This window comes from Talpa europaea (assembly GCF_964194135.1).
Source record: "Talpa europaea genome assembly, chromosome: 3".
NCBI lineage: Eukaryota > Metazoa > Chordata > Mammalia > Eulipotyphla > Talpidae > Talpa > Talpa europaea.
Window position 1 is genome coordinate 107,971,338 of NC_140069.1, and position 27,373 is coordinate 107,998,710.

Consider the following 27,373-nt stretch of genomic DNA (forward strand, 5'->3'; position numbering starts at 1 on the left):
ATGATTATAGAAATATGTGGCTATAATAGAGCTAGGTAGAGAGATAGAAGTTATAGCTGTAGTAGAAAGAATAGTTATTTATAGAACAAGACATGAATCCCATAAAACAATAAGGGGATGTTTTTTATAATTCTCCACTCTACTTCTCATCCATCATGGTTGGAATAAATCTTGAATTGTGAACCTCGGTTCCTGGTGTACAGCAATTGATACTTCACACCCTCTTTAAAGAGACACAGCTTTCCTTAAGCCAAACCCCAAGAGAATCTCAATACAAAGGATTGAATATTCAGAGAAATTATTTTAATGACTGTACTGTGGCTATATCATGATTTACAGAATTTTTCCATATTTGTAGATGTTGAGGTTATTATCTGATTAAGACTATTATAACATGACAGTCTTTTTTAACAGAGATTTTTCTTAAAAGAGGGATCTAATGTCCATAATTATCATTGGGATATTTATAGTGCTGAACTTCTTGGGATGTGCATACTTCTTGCCCAAAAAAGAAGCCCAGAAAAATACCTGTTTACTAAGATATGATGGGGAAATGCTAAATTCAGTTTATTAGATACCTTTGGTGGAAAACAGTTCCTCTTTAGGAAAAGGTTTTTTATAACACATTTACACATTCTGGTTCTAGTTCTAGCTACATAGACTCTCTGGGAAGCTATTCAACGAATGTTTCCTAGTCCATGGTACAGCCAGGGAAATGACTTGACTTTTTCCCTAAGGGGCTAGGTATGGGTTATCAATTATACTTCATAGTTGTGGTCAGTATCATGTTTTTACCCTTTACTGCTGGTAATTTGCATTCTTCTTTGTTACTAGGCTTTCATAGCAGTTTTATAGTATTGATTGGTAACATCAAGAATTGCTCCTCATTTCACAATCTTTTCATGTTTTCATCAAAACATAATTGTCTTCAGTTTAGGGTACTCCTGCTCGTTTAGAGAAAGAGTTGCAGAGTGGTAGGAGTTGCACATGGGTTGGGTAAGCTTTGATTTAAATTGATGTCTCTCTCTTTTTCATTCCCAAAGACCTTTTCTTTCTAGGGATGGTGAAGTTGGCCAAAGACTCCTTTAACCCTCCTCCAGGATGAACCCCCTGCCAGAAGACATGGAGAACGCTCTCACTGGGAGCCAGAGCTCTCACGCTTCTTTGCGAGACATCCATTCCATCAACCCTACCCAACTCATGGCCAGGATTGAATCCTATGAAGGAAGGGAAAAGAAAGGCATATCTGATGTCAGAAGGACTTTCTGTTTGTTTGTCACCTTTGACCTCTTATTTGTAACATTACTGTGGATAATAGAATTAAATGTAAGTCTTTTCTTGTTAACTTTATTAGAATTATTCTAGAGACAAAGAAATTGTACTTTTCTCATCATTTCTGTCTCATCTAGTGTGTTCCATCTTTTTCCAAATGAGGCAACTTTGCTCTTCTCCAGCTGATATGAACCTTTCTTGTGCTTTACTGTTGCTGTTTAAGACAAACATGGTTAATTTAAAACTCACTTTGGGATTTTGAAATCTGAGTTCATGGGTTTTGAGCAGTTGAGAAACTATAGTCTAGGGACCAAATTCAGCTGGCCTGTTTTTATAAATAAAGTTTTAATGGAACACAGTCCTGCCCATTTGTTTATTGATTGTCTGTGGTTAACTTTCGTGCTGAATAGTTATGACAGAGTCTGCCTGGTCCACAAAGGTCTAGAATATGGTTTAGATGTTGCAGCCACATTTCCAATTCCTAATGTAAGATTTGCATTCATTTGCAAAGAGATTATTATTATTCATTTTTTACAAAGAAATGTTTTACAAAAATTATTCATACTTTATTAAAAATTGCTCTAGATGTATTTGGAGGTTGGTCTATATTTTGTCAGGCTTATGCAGTTAGACTGCCAAATAATTGTCCAGCCCAGTTTTGGCCATTAGAAATAGTATAACTCTCATATGTAATTTTAAGTTTTATAGGTGCTACAGTAAAAATAAATAGGTGATATTCATTTAACAAGGTATTTTATTTAATATACATCTATTTATATATAATATATTATTATATTAACTATATTAATGAATATATTAATATATAATAATATATCTTTTCTCCTTTGCTCTGACTATTCACATTCCTTACCAACAAATAGGTTAACTCTTCCAGAATGTTTTTTGTCACAGGCAATAGTTGTCTGCTTCTTTCGTTTTCAGTTGTTCATTTATTTCCAAGAAACATTTGCTTAGACCTAGGTAGTAATAGATATTAGCTGTTGTTTATTATCATGAGATTATCCTCTGCTAGGCACAGTTTTAGGTATTTTTATAAGAAATTTATTAAAATAAAGAAAATATAAAATGCTGAGACTTATGTTTGAAATGATTTTTAATTTTGCCTTTTTCCAGAGTTAATGCAAACTCTGATTCATAACAGAAATTTTTGTCCAGACTCTTACTAGCTATGGCATTGGACTTGAAATCTAATAGAGGAACAAAACTGTTCATGAAACCAGATACAAGCTAGAAAGTAAGATTTGTCCCAGAATCATAGTAATATGCAACATGGTTTCTTTTTATAGAATTTTCTTCTATTAATCTACCTGTGGTAGGCCTTATTTTTGTTTACAAACAAGCCCATGATAGGACACGGTAACTAAGAATGTTTCTCTTTTCTATTTGTTCCATATGTATATATTTGAGAAAATATTTAATTATATTTTAAAGGAGCAATATGTTTTTGAAACTAACAGCTACACATTGAAAGAGAAAAGAAATATATCTTTTAACATAAAAATATACAATCAGTTTTAATTAAGGGAGCATTCTTAAAAATTGTTGTAATGACAACATAAAATCAAGACATTTGTTGGTTTGCTGCTAATATAACTGTGTTTTTGACAGGGAGGTTAGGGGGTAAAACTATGGTGGGGGCTCACAATACCACATTTCTCACTTCCCCCCTTACTTACTGCTTTGAGGAATTTGAATTGCAAATGAAATTGGCCATGCCCAGAAGAAATATGATTATATCTGTGTGTAACAGTTATAAATGGAAAATCACCAGGCCTACCAATTAAAGAATGTGTTTTTATCATCATGATTTCACTGATTACCAATTTCACCAATTGTAAAATTACAAGAGTATATGACTTTTTAAAAAAGGTTTTTGTTTTTTTTTAAACATTTAATTTTTAATTCTACTTGTTTTGACTTATTTATCCTAACTTGACTTTTTCACTACAAATTGCACCATAAATTTTCTTTTGTTGTCTGTCTTTGTAAGTCTCAAATGACTCAAACCCATTGTTTTGTTTTGGTTTTTTTTTTAAATGTCTATATTTACTGAGTGCTCAGTGCCAAGGCTTAGTCTCTGATTGAGATATTGTAAGCTGAGTAGAAAGCTATACGATTTTTAAAGGTTAGCAGAGGAGGAAGAATACTTGTCTTATCTTGGCTTGTAGTTTAAAGAAAGAATTAGCATAAAGGGTTTTTAGGCCTTCAGAAAAGTATGGGGACCTAGATGGTCTATGAATTCATATCACTAACCCAGATTCTCTGCCTTTATATATGACCTCCAGCTTAGTCCCTTTTCCTCCTTGGATCAAGGAGCTGACCTGTTCAAACCCAGCCTGGAGGACAGTGCCTACGCAAACACAAAAAAGCCTAATACCATCTGATTCATTTTCATTTTGAAAAAACTTAAGGTAGCTCATCTTTGGAGCCTGTTGAAGGGATGATTCTGATTATTCTGTCTAGATCCAGTCGATATTCCTTTGAGTAGACTGATTTCTCAAATTCACCATGACTTGAATTCTTTGAGGGCTTTGTTTCCTCTCTAAGCTCTTCTCCCTTAGACTCTTTAGAGTAATGTGAGTAAACAGGGGTCTAAGTATAGAAGAGAATTAGTTTTTGTTTTGATACTTTGGTTGAGATTATGTTCCTTTCACAAAAGAACTTTATCAGTGTTTATTGCCACTTTTGTTATTTTCTAACTGGGGGGCCAGAAAGTGTCAGAAAGTGACTAGTTTGACCTATAGTTGTCATGACCAGCTCTGTGTCCTTAAGTAAGACATGTAAGTCCCAAGTCCCCTGGACCTTGGTTTCTCACTTCTTTGACTAATTTCAATCTTGCCTTCCTTTTGAATTCTTGTGAGGATCAAATGAAAAGAAGAATACAGCAACCCCTTAGCAATTATAGAACTCTATACAACTATAGGTTATGTAATTTATTAGTAACTCAAACAATTTCACCCCAGAAAGAGAGAAAAAAATGTTGGTTATTTTTCTCTCACTATTGTTATATTTTTGTTTCAGGTATTTATCACACTGATTCTGATTTTATTACTCTACTGTCACTGTGTTTTATAGTTACTCGGTGCCCAAAGATAAGATAAATTCAAATTATGGAGATCAGAGAGGGATTGGAATTATCTGAGGTAGTGAGTAGAGGAAATGGATTGTGAGTTGGGTTTGGAAGGAGTGTGGAATTTGGAAAAAAGGATTATTCAAGGTTGAATTGTGGGAACCATAGGAAGAGGTTTTGGAGATCAAGGTAGACAGAAGCACTGAGGCAGGAGTATGTGTCTGTAAGTGTGTGTACAGGGACAGAGGCCAAGAAAATCATAGCCTAACTAGAAATTAATGTGCCTGTAGGAAATGAAATTGCATTAAGTAAGCTGATTCTAGACTATTAAAATTCTTAAAAGCTGTGTAGAAGTGTTTGGACTTACTGCGTCAACAAGCTATTAAAGATTCTAGAGAAGATAAGAGATGATGGTTTCAGGATTTTTCCAATAAGTAATGACTTAAGTACTATATAATGATCTACCTGCTATATCCATTTGGACATCTAACTTAGTATGTTCCTCCTGCAACACCATGCACACATATATCTGCTTTCACCTTTTTCTTCATCAGTAAACAGTTCCCAGGCAGTCAGGCCAAAAGTGACTCATCCTTACTTGATTCACTTTTGTATTTCTCATTCTCTGTAGCAAGTCTAAAAGTAAGTCTTGTCAAACATACCTGCAAAATACACTCAAAACATGACCTCTCTCCATTTTTGTTATTTCCCCCTTCAACAGCCAACATTATTGTTCATTCTGTGATACCATGTACTGAACTAATTTGCTGCTGCTTCTACTTTTGTTCTCCTATAATCGATTCTCTTCAGAGTAGCCACAGTGACTTAAAAATAAAAACATAAATCAAATAGTCTAACTTACTGTTTAAAATTCTTCATACTGATCTCTTAAAACACTTAAAATAATGTACAAATGACACAATGCCTTATGTCATTGCCCAGGAGTCTCCACACTCTTTTCTCCACCCTCTGTTCCTTGCCGACCTGGATCCGTCAGACTGCCTCCTCCTGCTCTCAGAAATGAACAAGTTCTCATCTGTCTTGGATCTTTATACTAGTCGTTACCTCTGTGTGAAATGATTAATTTTCTTTATCTTGATGCTGACTCCAACTTTTTATTTTGGTGTCAGACAGTTTAAATGTCACCACAGATTTCCATGACCACTCAAAAAAATTAGTCATTTGTCTGTCACACTGTCCAGCTTCCCTTCTCTGTGTAGCACTTATCTGTCATCTCTCTCCCCTTGCTAGAATATAAACTCACATTGTTTTATTTACTGAAGTATTTTTGTATTTGAACAATGTTTGTACTAAGTAGCTACTCAAATACTTGGTGAATGGTAGGTAAAATCATGACAATGGTTTGGAGATTGTATTAAATTAGGAACAGATGGACATTAACTAACTCAGGAGTTGTTTAAGGAATCCCATGTAAAGTGGTGGGAATAGAAAAGAAAGTGCTAACCTGAGAGACATTATCAAAGGATGAAATAACAGATTTACTGATAGACTTATTATGCCATCCTCTATGTCAAAAGATGATACTAAGATTCTAATAAAGGATCCTGGAAGAACAGTGCCAGCTTTGTCAGAATGTGATTGGGAAAAGATTTCTTGTGAAATTCAAGATGAATGTTTTGGGACATCAGGAGCTAGAGACATTGAAGTAAAAATGTGGAGTACAAGTTAAGGATAGTGATGTAGAGTTTTACATTTCTCTATTTAAAGGTAGCACAAAATCAGGGTCTTTCAAAGTTTGCAGATACCAGAGAAAACCTTTTTCTACTTGCTATTGAAAAGTTATTGGCAGCTTTGATTCCTATTTTTTTTCATCAGAAAGTATTCTCTGTGGTTAGAAACCCCTCTTTGCCCTAAGGCCACTTGGAATAATGATCCTTTTTTAAAATTTGGATAGTGTAAATTTTTAGTCTGGAGATACAACAATTGAGACTAAATAATTTTTAATAATTATTACTCTAAGCTGCCAAATTTTTAATTCTGTTCATTTATGGAGATCCATAGTCAAACAGCTCTATAGCCAACCTGAGCAATTACACAAAAATTTGTATCTTAAGGGATTTAAATAGGAATCGCATTTAGAGTATGCTTTCACTTGCATAACAAATACTTGAAAACTAAACCAAAAGCATTTTTTCCTTGTGGCAACTTTTATTCTGATTTCACCAAAGAGCACACCTTGCAAAGGTATTCCTTAATGATTTTTTTTCTCTCTTAGCCAGGTCAGTTTGGTTAATTGCCCTTCAATTTATCCCTTTTCAGACCAGCTGCTTTAGTTTGCAAAGACAGTGTGCTCTAGATTGAAAACTTGTAAATCATGCCTATGATCGGGCTGATTCATGGGCCCTAACGTATGTTATGCTCTCTGCTTGGGAACAGTACTAGGTGCTGAATATATGTTCTTCTCCTATGATTAAAAAAGAAAAAAATTATAGTTTGATATGTAGACATCAAAATTTATCTTGATCAGAAAATTGGACAGAAATTTATCCTATTAGGTGTGATTTTCCTCATTTACTGTAACTTAGTTCTTAATTTTGTTATCCATTCCTTATTTTGTTGTCTATATAGTACAACATAACTTATAAGAGTATGGTATTTTTAAATGCTAGGTAAATAGAAAGACCAGGGAGAATTTTTATACTTCTAGCCTGTGTCTTGGTCACTGCCCTCACTGATACTTGTTAGCAAGGGATCCTTGATCTTCTAAGAACTAAAGCAGTGGAGGGTGATCAGAAAATGAGGGAAACATTGAACAAATACAAATTGTCATTTTCAAAAATATACTTTTGTAGATTGAAGATTTTATTTACAAAAAGGTTTCTTTTTTTGGGTTTTGGCACCAAAAAAACAAACAAAAAAAAAGGTTTCTTTTTAATAGTTTATCACCATATGAACTACAAAAAGGCATTGTCTTTCACTATATATTTGTTATTTTGTTGAATAAATTCAGAATTGAAGTGGGAGATGCTGTTTTTGCACTTCTCTATTATAATGGTTATTTTGCTCCATATTTCAGAATTTCTGGGTTCTAAGAAGATAGGCAGGAAAGTATATATGAAACCTTATTTGTATGATTGTTCTCTTGTATTATTTTCACACGTAAATTTCTTGTTTTTACTTCTTTTCTTCCTAGGTGAATGGAGGCATTGAGAACGCATTAGAGAAGGAAGTGGTGCAGTATGACTACTACTCTTCTTATTTTGATATATTTGTAAGTATTTTCTGTTTTACATTTCATTTCAGCAATGATGAAACTAAATGGAAGATTTCTTTGTAATTAACCTCAAATTCTGTGCCTTTCTTTTTTCCTCCCTTGAACACTGTCTTTCCTTTTTCCCTTAGTTACTGACCCATTCAGTGCTGTCTGTCTCCACCCAATTTACTGGTCATCTCAAAGGAAGAGAAGATTAATTGAGAGATAAGGACAGATAATAGAAAGGGCCATCCTGACTTCCTTGGAGGACAGCCTTTATTCTTTCAAATGAAATACCCATAGACATACCCTTCATCACCAAAAGGAAATTTCACCTGTTTATATAATAGCATAATGGAAATGCCATTCCATTTCTGCCTTTGATAAGTTTCTACCTGAGCATACTTTTAATAATTATTCTATGTTCATTTTTCTATAAGGAGTTTTTGAGGAAAGTTGCATATTGGTAATAATGGGCACCATTAAAAACTATGTAGAAGCAATTATATATTGATGAGGGATTTTATGCAAGCAAATGCTTACAGTGTCTTTCTAGGATGCATTGTGATTTTGACTGTCAGATAGTGTATATATCCTTCAATATAATAGGTTTAAGGTACAGTTTTCATCATTAAAATGAGATTGTTATAGTTCTGAAAAGTAAATGAAATAATACATGGAAAACACGTGGCCCAAAGATGGATACATCCAGGATGCTTAGAGAATGTTACCTGCAATCACTATCATCATTTGTTTTGTTTTGGAAGTTGCCCACAAAAGTTATATATGGGAAAAGAGGTAGAATCCCCACCCAGTGAAGAAAGGTCAGGGTTTCTTGTCACTCCCTTGAAACCTGAGTAGTTTCAGAATATTTAGGAAGCTCCTACTATAACTTAATCCCCTCCTTTTTCCAAATGAAGAATTTGAGTCTCATGGTTCAGTGTCTTGACATATCCCAGGATACTGAAGTTGCTAGCAGAATGTAGTAGATCCAATATCTTGATATTTCTTCTAAAACAATTGACATATAGCATCCAAACTGATTTCCCTTTTTTCTTTTATTTCTCTTGCTAAATTTATCTTAAAATAACCTTAATCAGGAATTGCCAGGAAGCCAAGTTAATCCACTGGCCAGATCTCCATGGGTTATCTGTACACCATTCTTAGGGAGTTAATGGTAATGGACAGGTTGGTGGGGCCCATTAGCTCAAATTAGAAAGATTGCCATGGTTGGCCTAGGAAGTGGACTCCAGGAATCCTTGGGATCTGTCTTTGAGACAGAGGATAAAGACATACTTTTGCCAAGTCCAAAATGCAGATAGAATAAGGAAACTAAGCAAACACTAGATGGTTGAATAACACATTTTAAATAAAAGCAGCACATTAAAATAAGGAACAACCTGTGAATTTCCTTTACATTAAAGAATCATGAAGTCATCTAGTCAATGGAAGCAAATAAGTTGTCACCATCCAGCTTTTCATCAGTTTTGATGAGTGAGGAACTTTGGCAGACTCTACCTTGAGACATTGCACATTTTCCAAGAAAAATTGGTGAAATATAGTTCTGTGTTCCTTACTAGGAAAGAATTATTAGGACAGCTTGACTTTGCAGTTCAGAGCCTGATACCAACTCAAGCTGCCTGGGTTTGAATCCTATTGTGTGACCTTGGATGATTTTTCTATTCATTTTATCTGTGTAATGGTAGTTGGCTCCTGGGATGGTTGGAGTGGGGATTACATGGGATAGCAGAACACAAAGGGTCTCACATAAGTCTCTGAACCACCCTCATTAATCAGATGATAGCTACTAAAATGTGCAGAACCCGTTCAGCATCCTAGTGACCTAGACTTTGCCAAGGACTTTACTAAAAACCTGCTGTCTTCCAAAATGGAAAAGTCAACCTTTAGAACATTTTCTCAGTCTTTAAAGGATATCAGGAATATATATAGACTGAAATAAGAAGGAAAAGTAAACAGCTATTTTAATAATAACAGGGACATAATTTGAATTCATTTTTTGGATGGTATTGCATAAATTCTAGAACAGCAATCCTAAATGCTAGTCTAAAGACCAATCCATGCCAGTCTGTGGCAGCCTGCAGATAAGTCAGAATAATGAAGACAGTTTGATGGGGTTTTCATAAAACCAAATTGCTTTACTTTAGTATATGTTTACCAAAATGTTTCTCTTTGTTTATATATATAGCTTTTGGCAGTGTTTCGATTTAAAGTGTTAATACTTGCATATGCTGTATGCAGACTGCGCCACTGGTGGGCAATAGCGGTGAGTATGCCCTTTGCCTAGGTGAGTGGTTCATCTTCTCCAGCGCTCAAGGCGGGGACCTGATCAGAGCAGGGCTGAGCGGGGAGAAAATGCAGGGTTGATTTGGGTTGAATTCCACTAGCTTTTCCTAGGACTCCTTCCCCTACACTTCAGTAGCTTTAACACTCCAGGGCTTCTTTCAGTTGTAATGAATAATGATCTTTGTATGTATATGGAACCAAATGAAGAATTCAGAGACCCAAAAGTGATTATTGACCAAGCACCAACATACCTCTACCTAATTTTGCGAATGAGAGATGAGATCAGTACCTCTGTCACAAAGATATTTGAAAAATTCCTTGTTTGGTTGAAACTGCTGGTGATTATTTTTTATATATATAACTTGCTCTCTGCTTATTTTGATAATTGACTTCTTCCCTACTTTATTCCCCTCTCTCCAATCTTAAGGGGAATACACCTCTATTCCTTTTTATTGTTACCTTTGGGCTTCTTGAAAGCAGTGGTGATTTTGCTCATCTTTCTTCATATCTAGCATAGAGCTTTGGCAAATGTGTTCACCCTTAATAAATGCATAGTGAAGTGAAAGAAAAATTACAAGCAGTTCTGCCTGATTCTGTTGAGCCCCAAACCCACATTTGTCATGTGTAGACTAACCGTTTTAGTCAGACTGGACTCCCTTTCCTAGATTCTTTTGTCAAATAACCAAATTCTTTTGTCCCATCTCAATTTTCTACAGAAGTCCCTGTTTAGGACATTTATATTCCAGACTCTTAATAATAATGTATACTAGTATTTGTGAGGTAATCTGTCTCAATGTTCATTTCAGAAAAGTGGTTCAAATAGAGATATTCAGTGAGAATTTTGGATAGTATCATTGATACCAAAGTTCAGATTATCAAAGAACTGCTCATATTAACATCCATTTTATTGTTTCTGATTCTTGCATTCAAAAACATTTGCAGAGAGGCAACTGAAATGAAAAGTCAGCTGATACCTAAAGATCATCTAAAGAACCTGTAAAGTTAACTAGTATCAGAATGTAAATACGTCCTTTACAGGTAGCTCACTCTGCGCAGAGGGTGTGTTTGTATGTGTGTTGGTTGGTGGTCTTTTTGCTAACAAATACTGACTCTGCAACTTTGTTAATACTTACTGAGCATGACACCTAATGTCCCCTGCATCCATTCTCTCAGTCAAGTCTACTATTGTCATTCATTTTGGCCAGGTTTCTTATTGCTACAAGTCTTCATTGGAGGATGGAATGAGAGGCCCAGGGTCTGTGGGATTATCTCCGAGCATACCAAGACCTAGGGCATGCCCTGACTCTGCATTTCACTACAGAGCACCATCCTTATGTGGTGCTAGTATCTTTGCAAATTGTACTCCCTGGTGGACAAAACTTAATTTCCCAGCTCACCTGCATGCTTGAACGTGGGGGTAAGGAAACCCGAAGTAGCCAGTCAGGGGTTGTATGGCACATAGAAGCTCACTTTGCCCCAGTCAGGGTTTAGTTGGTAGAGTTAGGGATAGAGATAGAGGTAGAAGAAGGAGCCAGGCCAGACATAGCTTTTTCAGATATTATGTGCTTTTGGCTCAGGTGGGTTTTGTGTGTGAGGAATATGCCTTCACAACATAAAATGTGTAATTTGAGTGGTACTGGATTGTATGTCTTTCAGTTGACAACAGCAGTGACCAGTGCCTTTTTACTAGCAAAAGTGATCCTCTCAAAGGTATGGCCTACCACTCTGTATAACTACCATCTATGAAGAGGCCTCATTCTCCAGTATGAACATATGATAATTGCATTTCCATTTCTGGTCACATCTGTTCTAGCTTTTCTCTCAAGGGGCTTTTGGCTATGTGCTGCCCATCATTTCATTCATACTTGCCTGGATTGAGACATGGTTCCTGGATTTCAAAGTGTTACCTCAAGAAGCTGAAGAAGAAAACAGTAAGTTCCTTTCTAGGTTAGTTTCTTGTGACTGACTAGGTACTAACTGGAAAGAAGAGAAATAGATGCCTTGATTTGAATAGAGCAGCAGGTGGTTATTAGTCAGGCCTTGGTGTCTTCATTCTTCAGTGGGGACAGCAGAAATGGAAAGAGTTAGATGAAAGTATAGCTACGTGGCTCTTCGCTCTAGCTGTTAGGCCAGGCTTCCTTGGAAGAAAGCGTGGACAATAGTAAAGAAGACATTCAAACAACAAAATAACCAACACCTCTCTCTTAGGTTGATGTTTTCTCCTTCTTAATAATAGTCATAGAACAGTAAGCATTTTGTCCATCCAAATAACTATGTTACTTAGTCACAAAGAAATGTAAACCAGTTTTAGGTGAGTTGAGATAGCAATTCTGAATAAAAATCATTCATTACCCAAATTCTCACATTATTGTCCATATAGCAGGTGTTGGCTTTGAATGAGCTGTAATTATATCAGTTGAGTGCCGAAAGCAGGGCTGTTGATGGGTTAATGATTAAGATGGAATTCAGAGGAGGAGGAAAGCAAGCCAGAAAATGCTCAGCCATCTCAGGTGTAAACATCCTTCTCTGAGTAGTAGTTGAAGGATAAGTAGGATTTTATAATCATGAGTCAAGCAAAGCTGTTATAATCACTCTGTGTGACTTTAAGTATTCCTAGATGTTAATGAGAAAGACAGATGATTGAACTTTATGATTATTAGGAAAAAAAAAAGTATATGAAATACCCTTAAAAAAAAGTCATTGGGGGGCCTCCCTGGTGGCGCAGTGGGTTGAACACAGCGCTGTGAAGCTGTCCGCAGTGTCTGCAGTGCCGATTCAATTCCCAGCCAGCCCGGGAGATTCCCACATGTCGTGGCAGACCTCTCCTGTCTCGCCTGCTGCACCTCTCAGCAGTGTGCTTCGGTCCTTCTGCCTGTTCTTTTCCCCACTCTGTCTCACCCTCCTGCGCCTCTGGCCTGTACCCCAGCTATTGCATAAATAAATAAATAAATAAATAAATAAATAAATAAATAAATAAATAAAAAATCTTAAAAAAAAAGTCATTGGGGGCACAACCTTGATGTATCACTCCAAACTTCGTTTGTTAATTATAAATGGAAAGTGTTACTTGTTTATTTATTTAAAAAGCTGTTTTATTTATGTTGTTTGTTTTAATACTGTAATAAACAATTGTTAAAAAGAAAACACGTATTAATCAGTCTAAGCCATGTCCTCTACACCATACCTTCTGTTCCTTTATGAAAATGTATTATGGACACTGGTTGTAAAACTAATGGAAGTCACTTTTTCGAAAAATCGTATATAAAAATCAAATTGAATTTTATTGAAAGCCTGGCAACTACTGTGACTAAAGCTTCCATGCTTAGTGATTAAGCTAAATCAAAGAAGCTAATAAAACAGAGCACACAATGAAAAATTTCAAGTAGCATTTATCATCATTATTTGTAATATATGTTACATACATAAACTGGCACCTGCTGTTTGAACTGCTGCTTTGGTCAAAACAACTCATTGTTGATGATCTCTCTCGTCTGTGTTAGTGTTCGTGTGCCATCCACATCATGCTTCCTTCTCCTTTCTTTTTTTTTTTTTTAAATACACTTCTTTTATGGGGTGACTTTTATATTGCATAAATCACCATCTTAAATCTTTATATATTTATAAAAGGCTATCCATTTATAATGCTTTACATCTGTCAACAAATGCAGACTCCAGATCATTTGTATGTGCTCACGTTTTGTTTTTCTCACTGCTTTAATTTTGATGATGATGTTGTTTTCTGTATGGAGGTAGGTACTCCCAAGGGAAAGGTGCTGTGAATTCTGAGTCAGAAAATCCCATGAGTAGCATGAGGCAATTTTTAAAACTATTTGGAATCTGTCCTTCCAGGGCTTTTTTCATGGTTTATTAATAAAAAAATTTTTTGGTTGAAAGATTTTAAAAGTACTTCTGTTTGCTAAGAGTGTTTTTAATATAATACTATCATTTTATTGTGGTTAATTTTACCAAGAAGCTATCCAGATGGTGACGTCATCCCCAGCCACTGAATTTCTTCTCTTCCAGGACTCCTGATAGTTCAGGATGCTTCAGAGCGTGCTGTACTTATACCTGGTGGTCTTTCTGATGGTCAGTTTTATTCTCCTCCTGAATCTGAAGCAGGTAAAAATTTGTCATTTGTGTTTTTGCCCATCATTCAAAAGTTCTGCCTCCCCTCCTCTTTATGCATCTACATCTCAGTACATGTAGCAAACACTTAACTACCAGGCACTTACTAAGGCATGGTTTTGATGTGCTACCAGTGGTGAGACACAAAATTGTGAAAATAAATGTAATAGAGGGTCATAGACACTGTGGTTTATCATCTGCCTCTTGGAAGACAGGTAGGAAAAGGTTTTGATGCTCTTTTTATTATCTCCCTTTAACTCAAATTCCTCCAAGATTCCCCATGTCTTGTGAAAGGCAGTGTTATCCACTGTGTTACACAGGTGAGAAAACAGAGCCTCACTGGGAAGTCAGCACCTTTTCAATTATTTATTTTTTCAGCTCCCTTTTTAAGGCTCACATTCCATAAATTGCCAAGCTGTTTTCCCTCTATTTGTGCCTCTTTTATCTCATTCAAATTATACCACTTAATATCTCCATCATCAATTCAGTATTTTTTTATTTCAGTTTCTGCAACAGCCTCCTGTCTCCCTGCCTCAGTTGCCTTCTTGTAACCAGTCACCAGAATACTGTGTTAAAAATACCATGTTAAAAATAATTGCTGTATATTCTCAGGGTTATTTATAACCATTCTATGACGTAAAAAGCCTATTTTATCCCTATTTTAGAAGTGTGCAAATTGAGGCACAGAGAGGTGAAGTAATTTGTCTAACTTCACACAAAGAGTAAGAGGTGGAGCTAAGATTTGAACTCTGGCTCCAGAGCTAGGGTCCCTACTTATAGCTAATAAATATATGGCCTTTCAGTGTTAATGAAAATGCATAATTGATCATATTCTTTTCTCTGCCCAAAAACCTTCAGTGCCATAAAAGACTAAGAAAGTCATAAATCCTTAGCCTGGCAGAAGGTACGCCTGTGACCACTCTTACCCAATTGTCCAACCTCTCTCTCTTCTTGGTAACCATCTCCATATATTCACTTCTTAACTTTTCTGGAAATGATGTGTACCAGTACCCGCAAACCATTGTGCATCTTGCTTTTACTATCTTTAATGCTATCCATCTGCAGTCCTTGTCACCAACATGTTCAAAAGGCTTCTTTCCCCACCCTCACCTGCTTCTCAGTTGCACGTAGGTTGTCCTTTACATAAGTTTTTAGGACCTTTTCCACAGCCCTATCATCTTGTATTATCTGCAGTGTCTTCAGCAATGACCTGGACTGTTTCTACCTCTAGGATATAAATTTGAGTTAGGTACTAACTACATTATTTCATTCCCAGTAATAAGCTTAGTAAATATTTTAAACACAAATACATACAATATAGATCTTCCTGAACTTATGATGGGGTGAAACCCAAGGTAAGTTGAAATTACTACAAGTAAAAATACATCTCTTACACACCCAAGTTATCAAACAGCTTAACCTAGCCTTAATCATGCTCAGAACACTTAGGCTGGCAACACAGTACACCATAAGGTATTGCTTGTTTATTCTGGTGATCCGTGATGCTGACTGGGAGCTGACCTGTACAGCATCATGAGTATTCTACAGCATGTCACGAGACCGAGAAAAGACACTACAGCATGTCTACAGCGTGTCACTAGACACATTCATTCTACTGAATGTGTACCAGTTCCACACCATTGTAAAGTTGAAAAGTTGTATATAGAACCATTATAAGTAGAATGTAGAGTAAAATAGGTGTTAGACAGAAAGAGCCCTATGATTTATCAAGGGCATAGCATTGTAATCTATGGCGCTAGGGAAACTCCAAGTAACTTGATGCCTGGACTAGTTGAATATAAAACACAAAATGAGTCAGATGAAATACAGTTGTCAACGAGCCGAACCCAGAATAGGACTCATTCTTTTTCAAAAAAGAAAATTTGTGTTGTATAGTTCATGCTTTTGTATAGCTTTTATTTACGTAAGACTAATTAAAAATTTCTCAGTGTTGGGCCTCCCCTGTGGCGCAGTGGTTGAGCGCTGGGTAGCCTCTGCAGCGCCGGTTTGATCCCCGGCTGCTCCCCGGCCACCGGAGGAGGGTCCCACATGGCGCGCAGACCACTCCTGCTGCCCGCTGCTCCCCGCATCAGCGGTGTGCTTCGGTCCTTTTGCCTGCTCTGCTCCCCGATCTGGCTCTGGTGAATTCTCTCACCCTCCCGCGCTTCTAACTGTACCCAGTGCTTGTATAAATAAATAAAGAAATCTTTAAAAAAATTAATTCTTCCCTTTTAAAAAAAATTTTCTCAGCGTTAATGTGTTTCCTAATTAGAAATTCAGAATAGAACATAATGCTAACCTGAGGAATACCTCCTCAGGCATTCTTCATTTAACTTTGTTTCTAACCCGACTTCTCATCTGTGACTTTTACTACCACCTAGTGGTGGTCAGAAGCATTACCATTCCATTGCAAATAAGCTGCACAAGAATCCGTCCTCACGGTGACTGTATTGACAACAAATGCAGATTTGTGGTGGGCAGAGAAAGAGTATTTTAAAGAGCTTAGTTTATATTATATTTCTGTTGCCTGAAAATTCCACTTAGGAAAGAAATGAAATTAAAAACCGTAATTGGAATTAATGTGCTTAGAAAAGAAGGTTCTCTATAGTAAAGATTCCTATAGTGGATGGTAATTCTAGGTCTGCGTGAATATTTTTAGTAGTACATAAACAATATCCTTTTCGACGGATTAGAGCAAATGTTAGAGCCTATTTTAAAGGTTTTTTTCTCCACAAAAAAAAATAAAATAAAACTATTTACAGGTGAAGTTTTGTTAACCTAAATTTCTTGATTAACATCCCATTTAAAATATTATGCCTGGGCCTCCCCTGGTGGCACAGGCGGTTGAGCGCAGCCCTGTGAAGCTGTCCACAGCCTCTGCAGTGCCGGTTTGATCCCAGCCAGCTGGCGAGGGTCTCACATGGCGCGGCAAACCTCTCCTGTCACACCCCCTGCTCTCCTCAGCATTGTATTTTGTTAGTCTGCCTGTTCTGTTCCCCGCTCTGTCTCTGTTGAATCCTCTCACCCTCCCGCGCATCTGGCCTGTACCCCGGTTCTTGTATAAAATAAATAAATAAATCTTTAAAAATAAAATAAAATATTGTGCATGTATATTATAATTGTAAATAAATCATTTGTTACTTTAATGGGATATTATTCCTTTCTCCTCCCCCTTTTCTACGATGTAGGATCTGAAGAAGATGCTGAAGAAAAGCAGGACAGTGAAAAACCACTTTTAGAAATATGAGTAGTACTTTTGTTGAAGTAAGTCAAAAATGAAACTACAACAACAAAGTACATTTTCTTTGAGTAGATTCAAAGTAAAATTCAAAATATATGAATCTAAGCATCTAGCCAGATTTGTCTTATTTACATTAACTTCAGTCAAATTTTATTAATGTAAAATTTAACATTTTCAGTATAGGTATAAATTTATGAAGTATAAATTCCAAATCTGACTTCTGAATTCTCTGTGTATGAATTCCCCAGAGTTCCAGATTTCTGCAGAATAAGAATAAATTCATTCATGTTTAGCCAGAATGTCTCTGTGTCAGTCATTGTTTAATTTGCAAACCCTAACTTATGTGTACTAATAGGAGAGCAGTCCTATGAAGTGTGGGTGTTGCTATTGTCTCCATTTATACTTGAGGCAAGTGAGACTAAGTGGATGATTAATTTGTCTAAGGTCACAAAAATAGCAAGTAGCAGAGCTAGGATTTAGACCCACCTAGTCTGGTATCAATCCACTATAGTGCTGCACTGGGATGTAACTCAGATGTTTCCTAGTATCCAAAATGAAAGCTGTCATTCTAGCAGTAGGGCTCGACGTGCCTCAGGTGGGACACATTGTTAAATCCTTTAAAATCTTTTTTAAAAATTTAATTCATTTATTCATGAGGTATCATTGTTTTACATCCTTGTTAATATTTTGAGAGTATAGGATTTCTCCCTTCAAGTGTGGTCACCATAGCTCTCCCATCACCAGCGCATCCCTCAAAAAATCAATCAATCAATCAATCAATCCCTTCAACTCATCGAAGAAAAACATTTCAACTTCAGAAATACAAGGCAAATAGACAAAAATTGTAGTTGCAACTACTCTGCTGAATTACTTAAGTGAAAAGAGAATAGATCTTAAAAGTTTCTCATCACAAGAAAAAAAATTTTGTCACCATAAATGGTAATGTAATGGATGTTAACTAGCATTATTCTAGGGATCACCTCACAATATATATAATCATTATGTTGTACATCTAAAACTAATACAATATTTTATGTCAATTACATCTCAATAAGAAATAATACAATATTTTTTTTTTAAAAGAAAATGTGGTAGATGGATACACAGACATTGAGAAGCCAGCATAGGTGCAAGCTGTCAGCAGATGTAGCCAGAATCATGGCTAATTGTCTGCACTAGCAGTACTCAGCATACGTTAGCTCTTTCATTCCATGGCAGTGGTTGAGACATAAAGCAAAAATGTAGGCATGTTAATAGTTGACCCTTTTCTGAAATGCTTTAAAGGAAATTCTTGTGTTACCATAGCCATGGTCCTTTATGTGTCTGCAAAAACAGCCCATTTTCAGTCCACAGACTATGTTAGAAAAACATACAACAAAATGTAGCATTTTGCTTTTTAATACCTCATCACAAATATTTTTGTGGTTTTTTTTTTTTTTTTTTCTTAGTGTGAAAAACTCACAGATGAGAAAAGAAACTGGCGATGAGGTCTTCCAACTGAAAATTGAAATGGTGACATCCATTGCTGAGTTTGAATAGCTGAAAAGAATTTATTTATTGTAATACCTCACAGACATTGTACCATATCCACATCTACTGAGTAGTCTGCTGTGGCTGGTAAGATAATGTATTGATCTATCCTGTATTCACTGAGACTGAGTCTAATCTGTTAATGAATAGTTGCAGAAAAGTCTTGTGCTGTATTCCTAATCAAAACACTTCTTAATATATTGGAATAACACTTTTTTTAGTAGGCAAATTGTCTTTATTCTGGTTTGCAAAACAATTTTTTTTGTTTCATGTCTCAAATTTCTTTTGTATTTTTTAACACCCTGTGTTTCCCTTGTGTTTTTTTTTTAACTCATGCACATGCACTCTTTGTACAATTTTAAAAAGTAATAAAATACAACATTAAAGTGGTTAGTCTTATTTTTCTTGTTTTGCATTATGTACTTGGCATCAAGTTTTGATTATAAAAGGGGGACAAGGAGGCATTGTAATTATGTAAAAGTCACCATTTTGTCTTATTTTTATCATGAAATAGTATCTTTCTCTTAGAAGTATGACTATAAAATAGTCTCAGTAGTCATATTTTGAACCCACACTAAGAAATTGTTGCCATAATTTTCCTTTGTTTGTCTAATTTTAATTAAAGTGAACTAAATTATATTTTAAGGTTTTTTTTAATGTGAATGTTCTCCTTTATGAATCATCAGAAAGCATTATGTATGTTAGTTTTCTTTAATTATTTATTGTGTCATTTAAGAAAATCAGCAATTGTTTGTATAATTACTAGTTTGTGTGGAAACTGGCCATGTGTGCAGATCAAATCCACTCCATGTGTACTTTTCTAAGAATGGGTCAAATGATAGAAATGCAACCAGGAGGTTTGCTAAAGCTTCTTCTGGTCTAGAAAGGAGTGAGGAAGATCTCCAGGGTTTGTCTTGGGACTAAAACTTCAGGAACACAGGGTATTATCACAATGAGAACTGTCTCAGGAGTAGAATATTTGTATACTTGAAGCTCACATATAGGCTGATGTGTGTGTACCCACCCACCCACACACACACACACATACAGCCAACATATATGCATGATGCAAATGTCTTCTGTGAAACCTTTGAAGAATCCTTTATGATACAGTACATGACATTCAATGCCATATATACATGATATTAATACGCTTGAAGACTCCTAAACTGTGCACCATTGTATGAATTTAACTTGTGAAAGAGCTATCACCAGACATGTTGAGCTAAATCAATAGAATGCAACTAATCCTCACAAGTGAAGACTCACCCAGAGATTGACTCACACACACAGCACAGACCAAAGAAATGAAGTTATGGTTTGAAAGTGCTATGAGTTCAGAGTGTGAGAGCTCAAAGCATTCACCCCAACAGTAGTCATACTTTGCCTTGAGACTGGGCAGATAGAGTCCATGGCCTGGACTCCTGCTTGTGTGTGGTGGGAGGTTAGGATGTTTGTTTATGTGCTCGCATTGCTAAATAGCTCTCCCTGATCCTAATCACACTTTTCTCTGATGTTAATGCTGTCTATGAAACTTCTCAGGGTAACTCTGAAGCCACTTTTACCTAAAGGATCCTTTTATGATTCAGTATATGACATTCATTTACACAGCTGAACCTTGCCTCCCGTGTCTGTGTTCTCTGTGTTCCTTTTTTTTTTTTTTAAGATTTATTTATTTATGCACTCAAGAACTGGGATGTAGACCAGAGGTGTGGGGGGTGGGGGTGAGAGAATTCACCAGAGACAGAGTGGGGAGCAAAACAGGCAGATCAACTGAAATACACTGCTGAGGGGAGCAGCGGGCGAGTCAGGAGAGGTCTACTGTGCTGTGTGGGTAGCTCCCTGGCCAGGGATCGAACTCATGCTGTAGTGGCTACGAATTGTTTCATAGGTTGCTTCTTAACCCCTTGTGCCACCAGGGAGGTCCCTATGTCTGTGTTCTTATGAGGAAAAAGCATATCATTATTGCCTATATCTAGGGTTTATGATCTGTTGATGCTAATAGGTTCATGGCAACCGGTCTTATGTCACCCAGTCTACACTAAGAAAATGAAATCAAAAGGCATTAGCACCAATAGGTCCAATGTTCAGGGATATTAGGGATAATTTACAAGAGTAAATCAACAAATAATAAAATATTTAATACTTTTTACTGTCAGTTCCATATACCAGTTGATTCTCATGGAATCTTTTTCTTGATTTCAAACTTTTTCATCCATAGCCAACCTACAGTTAGAACTTGACCATAATTTCACAAATGGAGTTGCACCCCAGTGCACTAACACTTTCCCAATAAACTGGATGTCATCAAATCATTCTTGAAAAATGTTTTCATTGAACTGAAATTTAGTTCAGCCTCAGGACAAAAGATTATGATAGTGTTCTTTAACTTTTTGCATAATTGCAGGGATTGGAACTTTGTTTGATTCTGTATGATTACCTACAAAATCCTGGAAATCATTCAAATGAACTTCATCTTTTAAAATTAAACTGAAATGACACTTTTTTATAGCTAGTTGTGGTGAAATTATTTCTCATAAAGCCCTGTAAATTGTTGTAATAAATCAAAATAAATTGCCAGAAAAAAATATTCCCTCATCTGTTTGTGCAAGTCACAAGCTTTTATTTTACAAATCACAAAAGTTTTTACAGTATTAACATTTTCTCCAGCATGTTGACTCCAAGTCTAGAGTAGACAAGCAACAAAACAACAAATCAGTCTTTTGATTTCAGTGGAGTAAACACTCACACCATGGCAAGTTTGAAGTTAGTACCAGGATATGACTGAGCCTGGAGTTGGGAGTTAATGTCCAGCAACACCCCACATAGCATGTGTAGAAAAAATAAACAAGAAGGGGTACATTTGGAATAATTAGCATTGTTCTCAGTCAGCTGAAAAATATAATTTATAAGCTTGACAATGTTTAACAATAGGCTGCCAGAATTCCTGAAAATTGGCTCTTGCTAGCCAGAATGAGCAACTATCACACATCACCGGTACAGTGCACAGCTCTGCAAGTCTCCAGAAGTCTCTGATAGACATAATAATTCCAACAGAATGTCAAATACTGTACCGTGTGTATTTAATACCCTTGTTGTTGGCTCGTGTCTTCTTAGCTAAGGTAATTCTTTCCAACATTAAACAGATTTCATAGACATCCTCTCCCAAGACTATAGGAAAGTTGCCTGCACTGGTGAGTGTATTTCATAGTTGGTTACTGATTACCAAGGATCAAAAGGGCAATGTGATTAATCTGCTAGTACAGTCTATACTTTTGATTATTCTCTTTAGCCATCTTGCAAAGACACAATCTCTAAGAATCACCACCTTCTATTTTGAAGACCTCGCCTCAAGATGCAGGTAAATAACATATATATATGTATATATGATGTTTGACAGTTCTATAATAATTAAAATGTCCTATTTCTATTAATAAGTAAGTTCTTAAGCTGTGTAATTCTACTAACTCATCGTTTTTCAGGATAGAATAGCTCTCAAGTTTATTATTATAAAGTATTATCTGACTGCTAAAATTTAAGAGTGACCTGTGAAAATAGACATATACAGTCAAGAAAATTATTTTACAATGTGCTCTCAATCTTAAGATTTTTAAGAGTATACAGAAAGTATACAGAATGATGGTTGGATTTCCTCATTGAGGATATTAGTGCAGAGTAACAGATTAAGTTCTACATGTAGCTTTAGTTTTCTAGATTTTTCATTTCTCCCAAATTTCTCTTTTGTCAAGAGAAAAACCTTCCTCTTTCTCTGAGAAAATTGGATCTACTTTAAAGTCATCCTTCTATTTTAATAAAATGGAAACAAACAATTTGCTTCATAGGAAATTATTTCTAACAGACTTAATAAAACATGTAATATATTTGAAGCTAAAATATCTATAGCTCTTCTGATAGTATATTTTAAACTGAGATCGATTAGTTTTCCCATATGCAGTCTGTGATATTTTGCTTACCATAACAGTAACACCACAGTTTGTGCTTTAGTTCAACAAAATCCAGCAATAACAACCAATTAACCCAGATTCCTTCCTCAGTCAGTTACTTCTCATTATATGAAACAGGTCAAGTCACCTGATTGACTATCTTAGTTGTTAGAACTTGAAAACAGGCAAGTAAATTCCTTACAATAAATATATATACACATATATATGTATGTGTGAATGAATATGTGTGTGTGTGTGTGTGTGTGTATATATATATAGCTTACACTTAAGAAATTCTTAATTCACATATAGTTGACTAATGTATAAACTTCATATGAGTTTGGCTTTCTCCACCTAGGAGTCAAAAATAGCCCTTCTTCCTTCCCCAGAGCTCTAGTTTGAAATTTTCCTTCTATTTTTCCTTCTCCTCCATGCTAATAGAACTGATAGAGACTGTCCATTAGGATATCCTCTTGGATACTAATTGATGTTAAAACCAATTTTACATAAGCAAGACTAAGGTTCCTATCACATATTTTTAGTGACAAAAACATCACCAAACTTATAAAAACCCAAAAATATTTCTAATATGAAATAATCATTTGCATTCATTCATTTTTTTAACCCACTTGTTGCAGTTAAGGATTGTGGGTTGTTGGATCACATTCCAGCAGGTCTAGGTACAAGGCAGGACCCCTCCCTGGGCAGGAAGTCCTTTCAGCACAAGGTGCAGTTATACTCACACCCACATTCATTTAGACTGAGACAAGTTAGACAAATCAACGACCTAATGTGCACATCTTTGGGATGTGGGAGGAAACCTAAAAACTGGTGGAAAATCCAGGCAGACATGAGAAAAAAATGTTGTTATCTGAGGACCTGCACTCTCCAACTTCTTCACCTCTGATGCTTTACAGACTTTGTGACAGCAGATAAAGGTGCTGAGATGGGAGTGGGCAGGAAACAAACCTGAGTGCTCCCTACCTCTACCGAGGCACCTGCACTGGTTCTCTTCAGAACAGTGAAGGATTATTTGAGAACCAGTCATAGAAGAATATTTTCCAGGTTGTAAACAATGAGCTTCTAACTCATGCCCTCTTTAAGAATTGAAGACAGGGCCTCCCTGGTAGTGCAAGGGATTAAGTTGCAGCACTATCAAGCTATCACCAGCCACTGCTGCATGAGTTGGATCCCCAGCTAGCCAAGGAGCTACATGGCACAGCAGACCTCTCCTATCTCACTGATGGCTCCCCTCAGCAGCATATTTCAGTAGATCCGCCTTTTCTGCTCCCCACTCTGTCTCTGGTGAATCCTCTCACTCCCTGCACCTCTGGCCAACACCCCAGTTCTTACATGAATAAAAAACTAAAAATAAATCTTAAAAAAAAAGTTGAAGACACTGTAATATATTAGTCCAGTGTTCTTAGGAACAGTCATCCTCAGGGAGTTCCAAAGCTGAACACAGGTGATTTTCTCTCTGGGAATATAGCTCTAGTGCTCACTATTTTCATTTTTACCTGGCCCCAAACATGGCAATGGCAACAAGGAGAAATAGTGGAAACTTGAGAATCTGTGTAAGCCTCAGAACTAATTATGGCCAGTTCTTAATTACTACATTTGTTTCTTGACTTCCCTTTAGCCACCTATTTACACCCTGTCTTTCAGAGAAGTAAATGTCTATCATAAATTCAACTCTTAAAAGTAATGGGGCTAAGTGGATACCTATTGTTGTAGATAATTATTTTATTATTCTGATTTCTGAAACATTCTCTTCAGCAATAGAAAAAAAGACACCCCCCCCCCAATTCTTGATCCAATTGCAGAAACACAGCAAGAAGAGTCTTGAAAAACCAGTATGAGGTTGTGAAAAGATTGTAAGTCAGAAGATGAATATTTAATACAGTTTTGCTGCTATTAGTCTAGTGGCTTAGCAAGTCACTAAGCCTTACTTTTTCACCCCACAAACTGTGAATAATTTTGGTGGTATTGTTGTGAATGGGATAAAAAAAAAGAGAGAAGACCACTAGAAAACACTTTGTAGTTATGAAGCGTTATTATTATTATTTTTTTTGTGTGTGTGGGGCCCTCACCAGCGGCCGGGGAATGAATCAGCACTGCAGAGGCTGTGGGCAGCCTCGCAGCCCAGCACTCAATGGCTACACTACCAGGGGAAGCCCATGAAGCATTATTTTATCAAACTCTTTATCCAAAGCATAAATATAACCTCCCATCCATTGGTGAGAGTCTCTCTGATCACCTCTAGTGATAGGGAGTTCATCTCAGATGGTCACTTTGACAGCTATAATTGCTGGAAAGATTGCATGATAGATGACTAGATAGAACATATTGATTACATACATACATGTACACAGATATATATACACACATGTATATGTATATACACACACTCATATCCTCCAAAATCTGCCTCCTGGTTAATCTTGACCTACCTAAGAGTTTCATCAAGGGAAAGAACAGGTCACGAAACTTATTCAGTAGTCACATGGCTACTTAAATTCAATTTAATTAAAATTTGAGTTCCTCTTTCTACCATGCTCAGTAGTCACATGTGATTAGTGACTACATACTCAATGGCACAGATGTACAATATCTCTAGCATGGTAGGAGTTCCTATTGAACAGCTGTGATTCAGGATTCATTATCACGTATAATATACCAGGAACATTTTACACACTTTTAAATGCAAGCATTAAAATATCAGCGATGGAAAATTAATGTCCCTGGAAAATACATTTATATATGTTATATATATATATATAATTGTATGATTTAGTTTTACTCTGGATAGTTATAGAAAAGGGAACCTTTTATTCCTAAGCAAATATCTAGTCTTCAAATTCTTATACAAAAATCTTAAGAAAATGGTGATATTATTTATTATCACCTATGTTGTTATCAAAGAATTATTTCCACATATTTTAGTTCTCTCTAAGGCAGAGGTCTTTCATTCACAAAGTGACACACCCAGGTTAGAGTTAAAGTCCATACCTTAATCTGGTAAAAGTTATTAGTCATATTTCTTCCTGATAAGGTTAAGCCTGTGATTACTTTATGCAGGAAACGTGGAAACAACGATAGTTAATTTTCTAGACTATTCCTTTTACCATTTATCTGAACAAGGAAGTTCGGCCTGGATAAAATTTGTAGTCATTTATATTCATCTCTTCGGGGACATAGAAAGTGTGCACACTGCCTTTGTCTTGAAAACATGAATAGGAATGGATTCAGAAGGGTATAGCACAAGTGTACAAGATCTTCTCTCAGCAGCCTATTCAAATAAGACCAAACTTTAATTGGGAAGAGAGAAATATTTTCATCAGCATAGGTCAGCCCTTCAAAACCTTAAGCCAGCCATTTACCTTCTCCCAGACTTGGCTTCTTCATCTATAAAACAACATGATTGGGGAAAAGGCTTCTGTAACTCCAATAACTGCCCAAGACAATTATGATTCATATGCTATCTATAAACCTCCCTAGACTACACGGATGCCACCTCCCTCAGTCATTGTACTGTGAATTCATAACTCCCCATTCTTTTTCTAAGACTTAGCAACATTCTTTTTCTGAGACTTAGTTAGCAACTTGTTACAACAAATAATAGAATTTTAGTTCCCCAAACTGTACAGAAATGAAAATGATGTAAAAAATATATAAAATAATTAAAAATAAATTAAAAAACAAAGAATGTTTTATGATAAGAAAATTATATGGAATTAATATTTCAGTGTTCATAAATAGAGTTGTATTGGGACACAGTTACACCCATTTACTTGTGTAGGATTTGGATACTTGCATGTATGCTACAAGGTAGAAATGACTATTTTATTTTTTATTTATTTATTTTTATGCTACTCTTTTTAATTTTTTAATTAATTTTTTTTATTTTTTTACATCATTGTTCATTTTTAAACAATATTTGCTTCCCTCCAACCCCTCAGGTGTAGTCCCCATAGAGTTTACTCCACTAATGTACCCGTGCACCATCACCTCAGTCCCCTGTGCACCTCCCTCCCTCTGATCCCTCTCCCTCCTCCTCCCCTGCAATATGTCTCTGATTTATAATTGTTTATTTTTGCTTTGTTGTGTTTTGTACCGTTATTTTTTTACACTGACGTCTTATTTGGTTCCCCTATATTCCTGCTATAAGTGAAAAAATCCAATTTTTTTTTTCCTTCTGGCTTATTCACTGAGCATAATTCCTTCTAGCTCCATCCATGTTGCTGCAAATGGCATGAGTTTATCTTTTTTGATTGCTGAATAATATGTGTATATATACCACATCTGCTTGATCCAGCCATCTATTTTTGGGCATTTGGGTTGTTTCCAGGTTTTACCTATTGTAAATAGTGCTGCAATAAACATGGGGGTACAAGTGTTCTTTTGAATCAGTGTTTTTGTGTCCCTTGGGTAGATCCCTAAGAGTGGAATTGCTGGCTCATATGGTAGCTCCATTTTTAGTAGACTGAGGAACCTCCAGACAGTTTTCCATAGTGGTTGGACCAGTTTGTACTCCCACCAGCAATGTAGGAGAGTTCCTTTTTCACCACATCCTCGCCAACATTTGGTGTAAGGTGGTATCTCAATGTGGTTTTGACTTGCATTTCCCTGATTATAAGGGATATTGAACATTT

General features: G+C 36.1%; 1 protein-coding gene across 1 annotated transcript; it reads left to right on the forward strand.

Moving 5' to 3' along the window:
• Window positions 1-1,101: 1,101 nt before the first annotated feature.
• STARD3NL (STARD3 N-terminal like) lies at window positions 1,102-17,253 on the forward strand (the record flags this gene model as incomplete). Its single annotated transcript, XM_084230608.1, has 7 exons — window positions 1,102-1,326; window positions 7,518-7,595; window positions 9,784-9,861; window positions 11,538-11,591; window positions 11,695-11,812; window positions 13,905-14,000; window positions 17,195-17,253. The coding sequence occupies 7 exons, from the start codon at window positions 1,102-1,104 to the stop codon at window positions 17,251-17,253; spliced, it is 708 nt and encodes a 235-aa protein (XP_084086734.1).
• Between the last annotated feature and the right edge of the window lie 10,120 nt (window positions 17,254-27,373).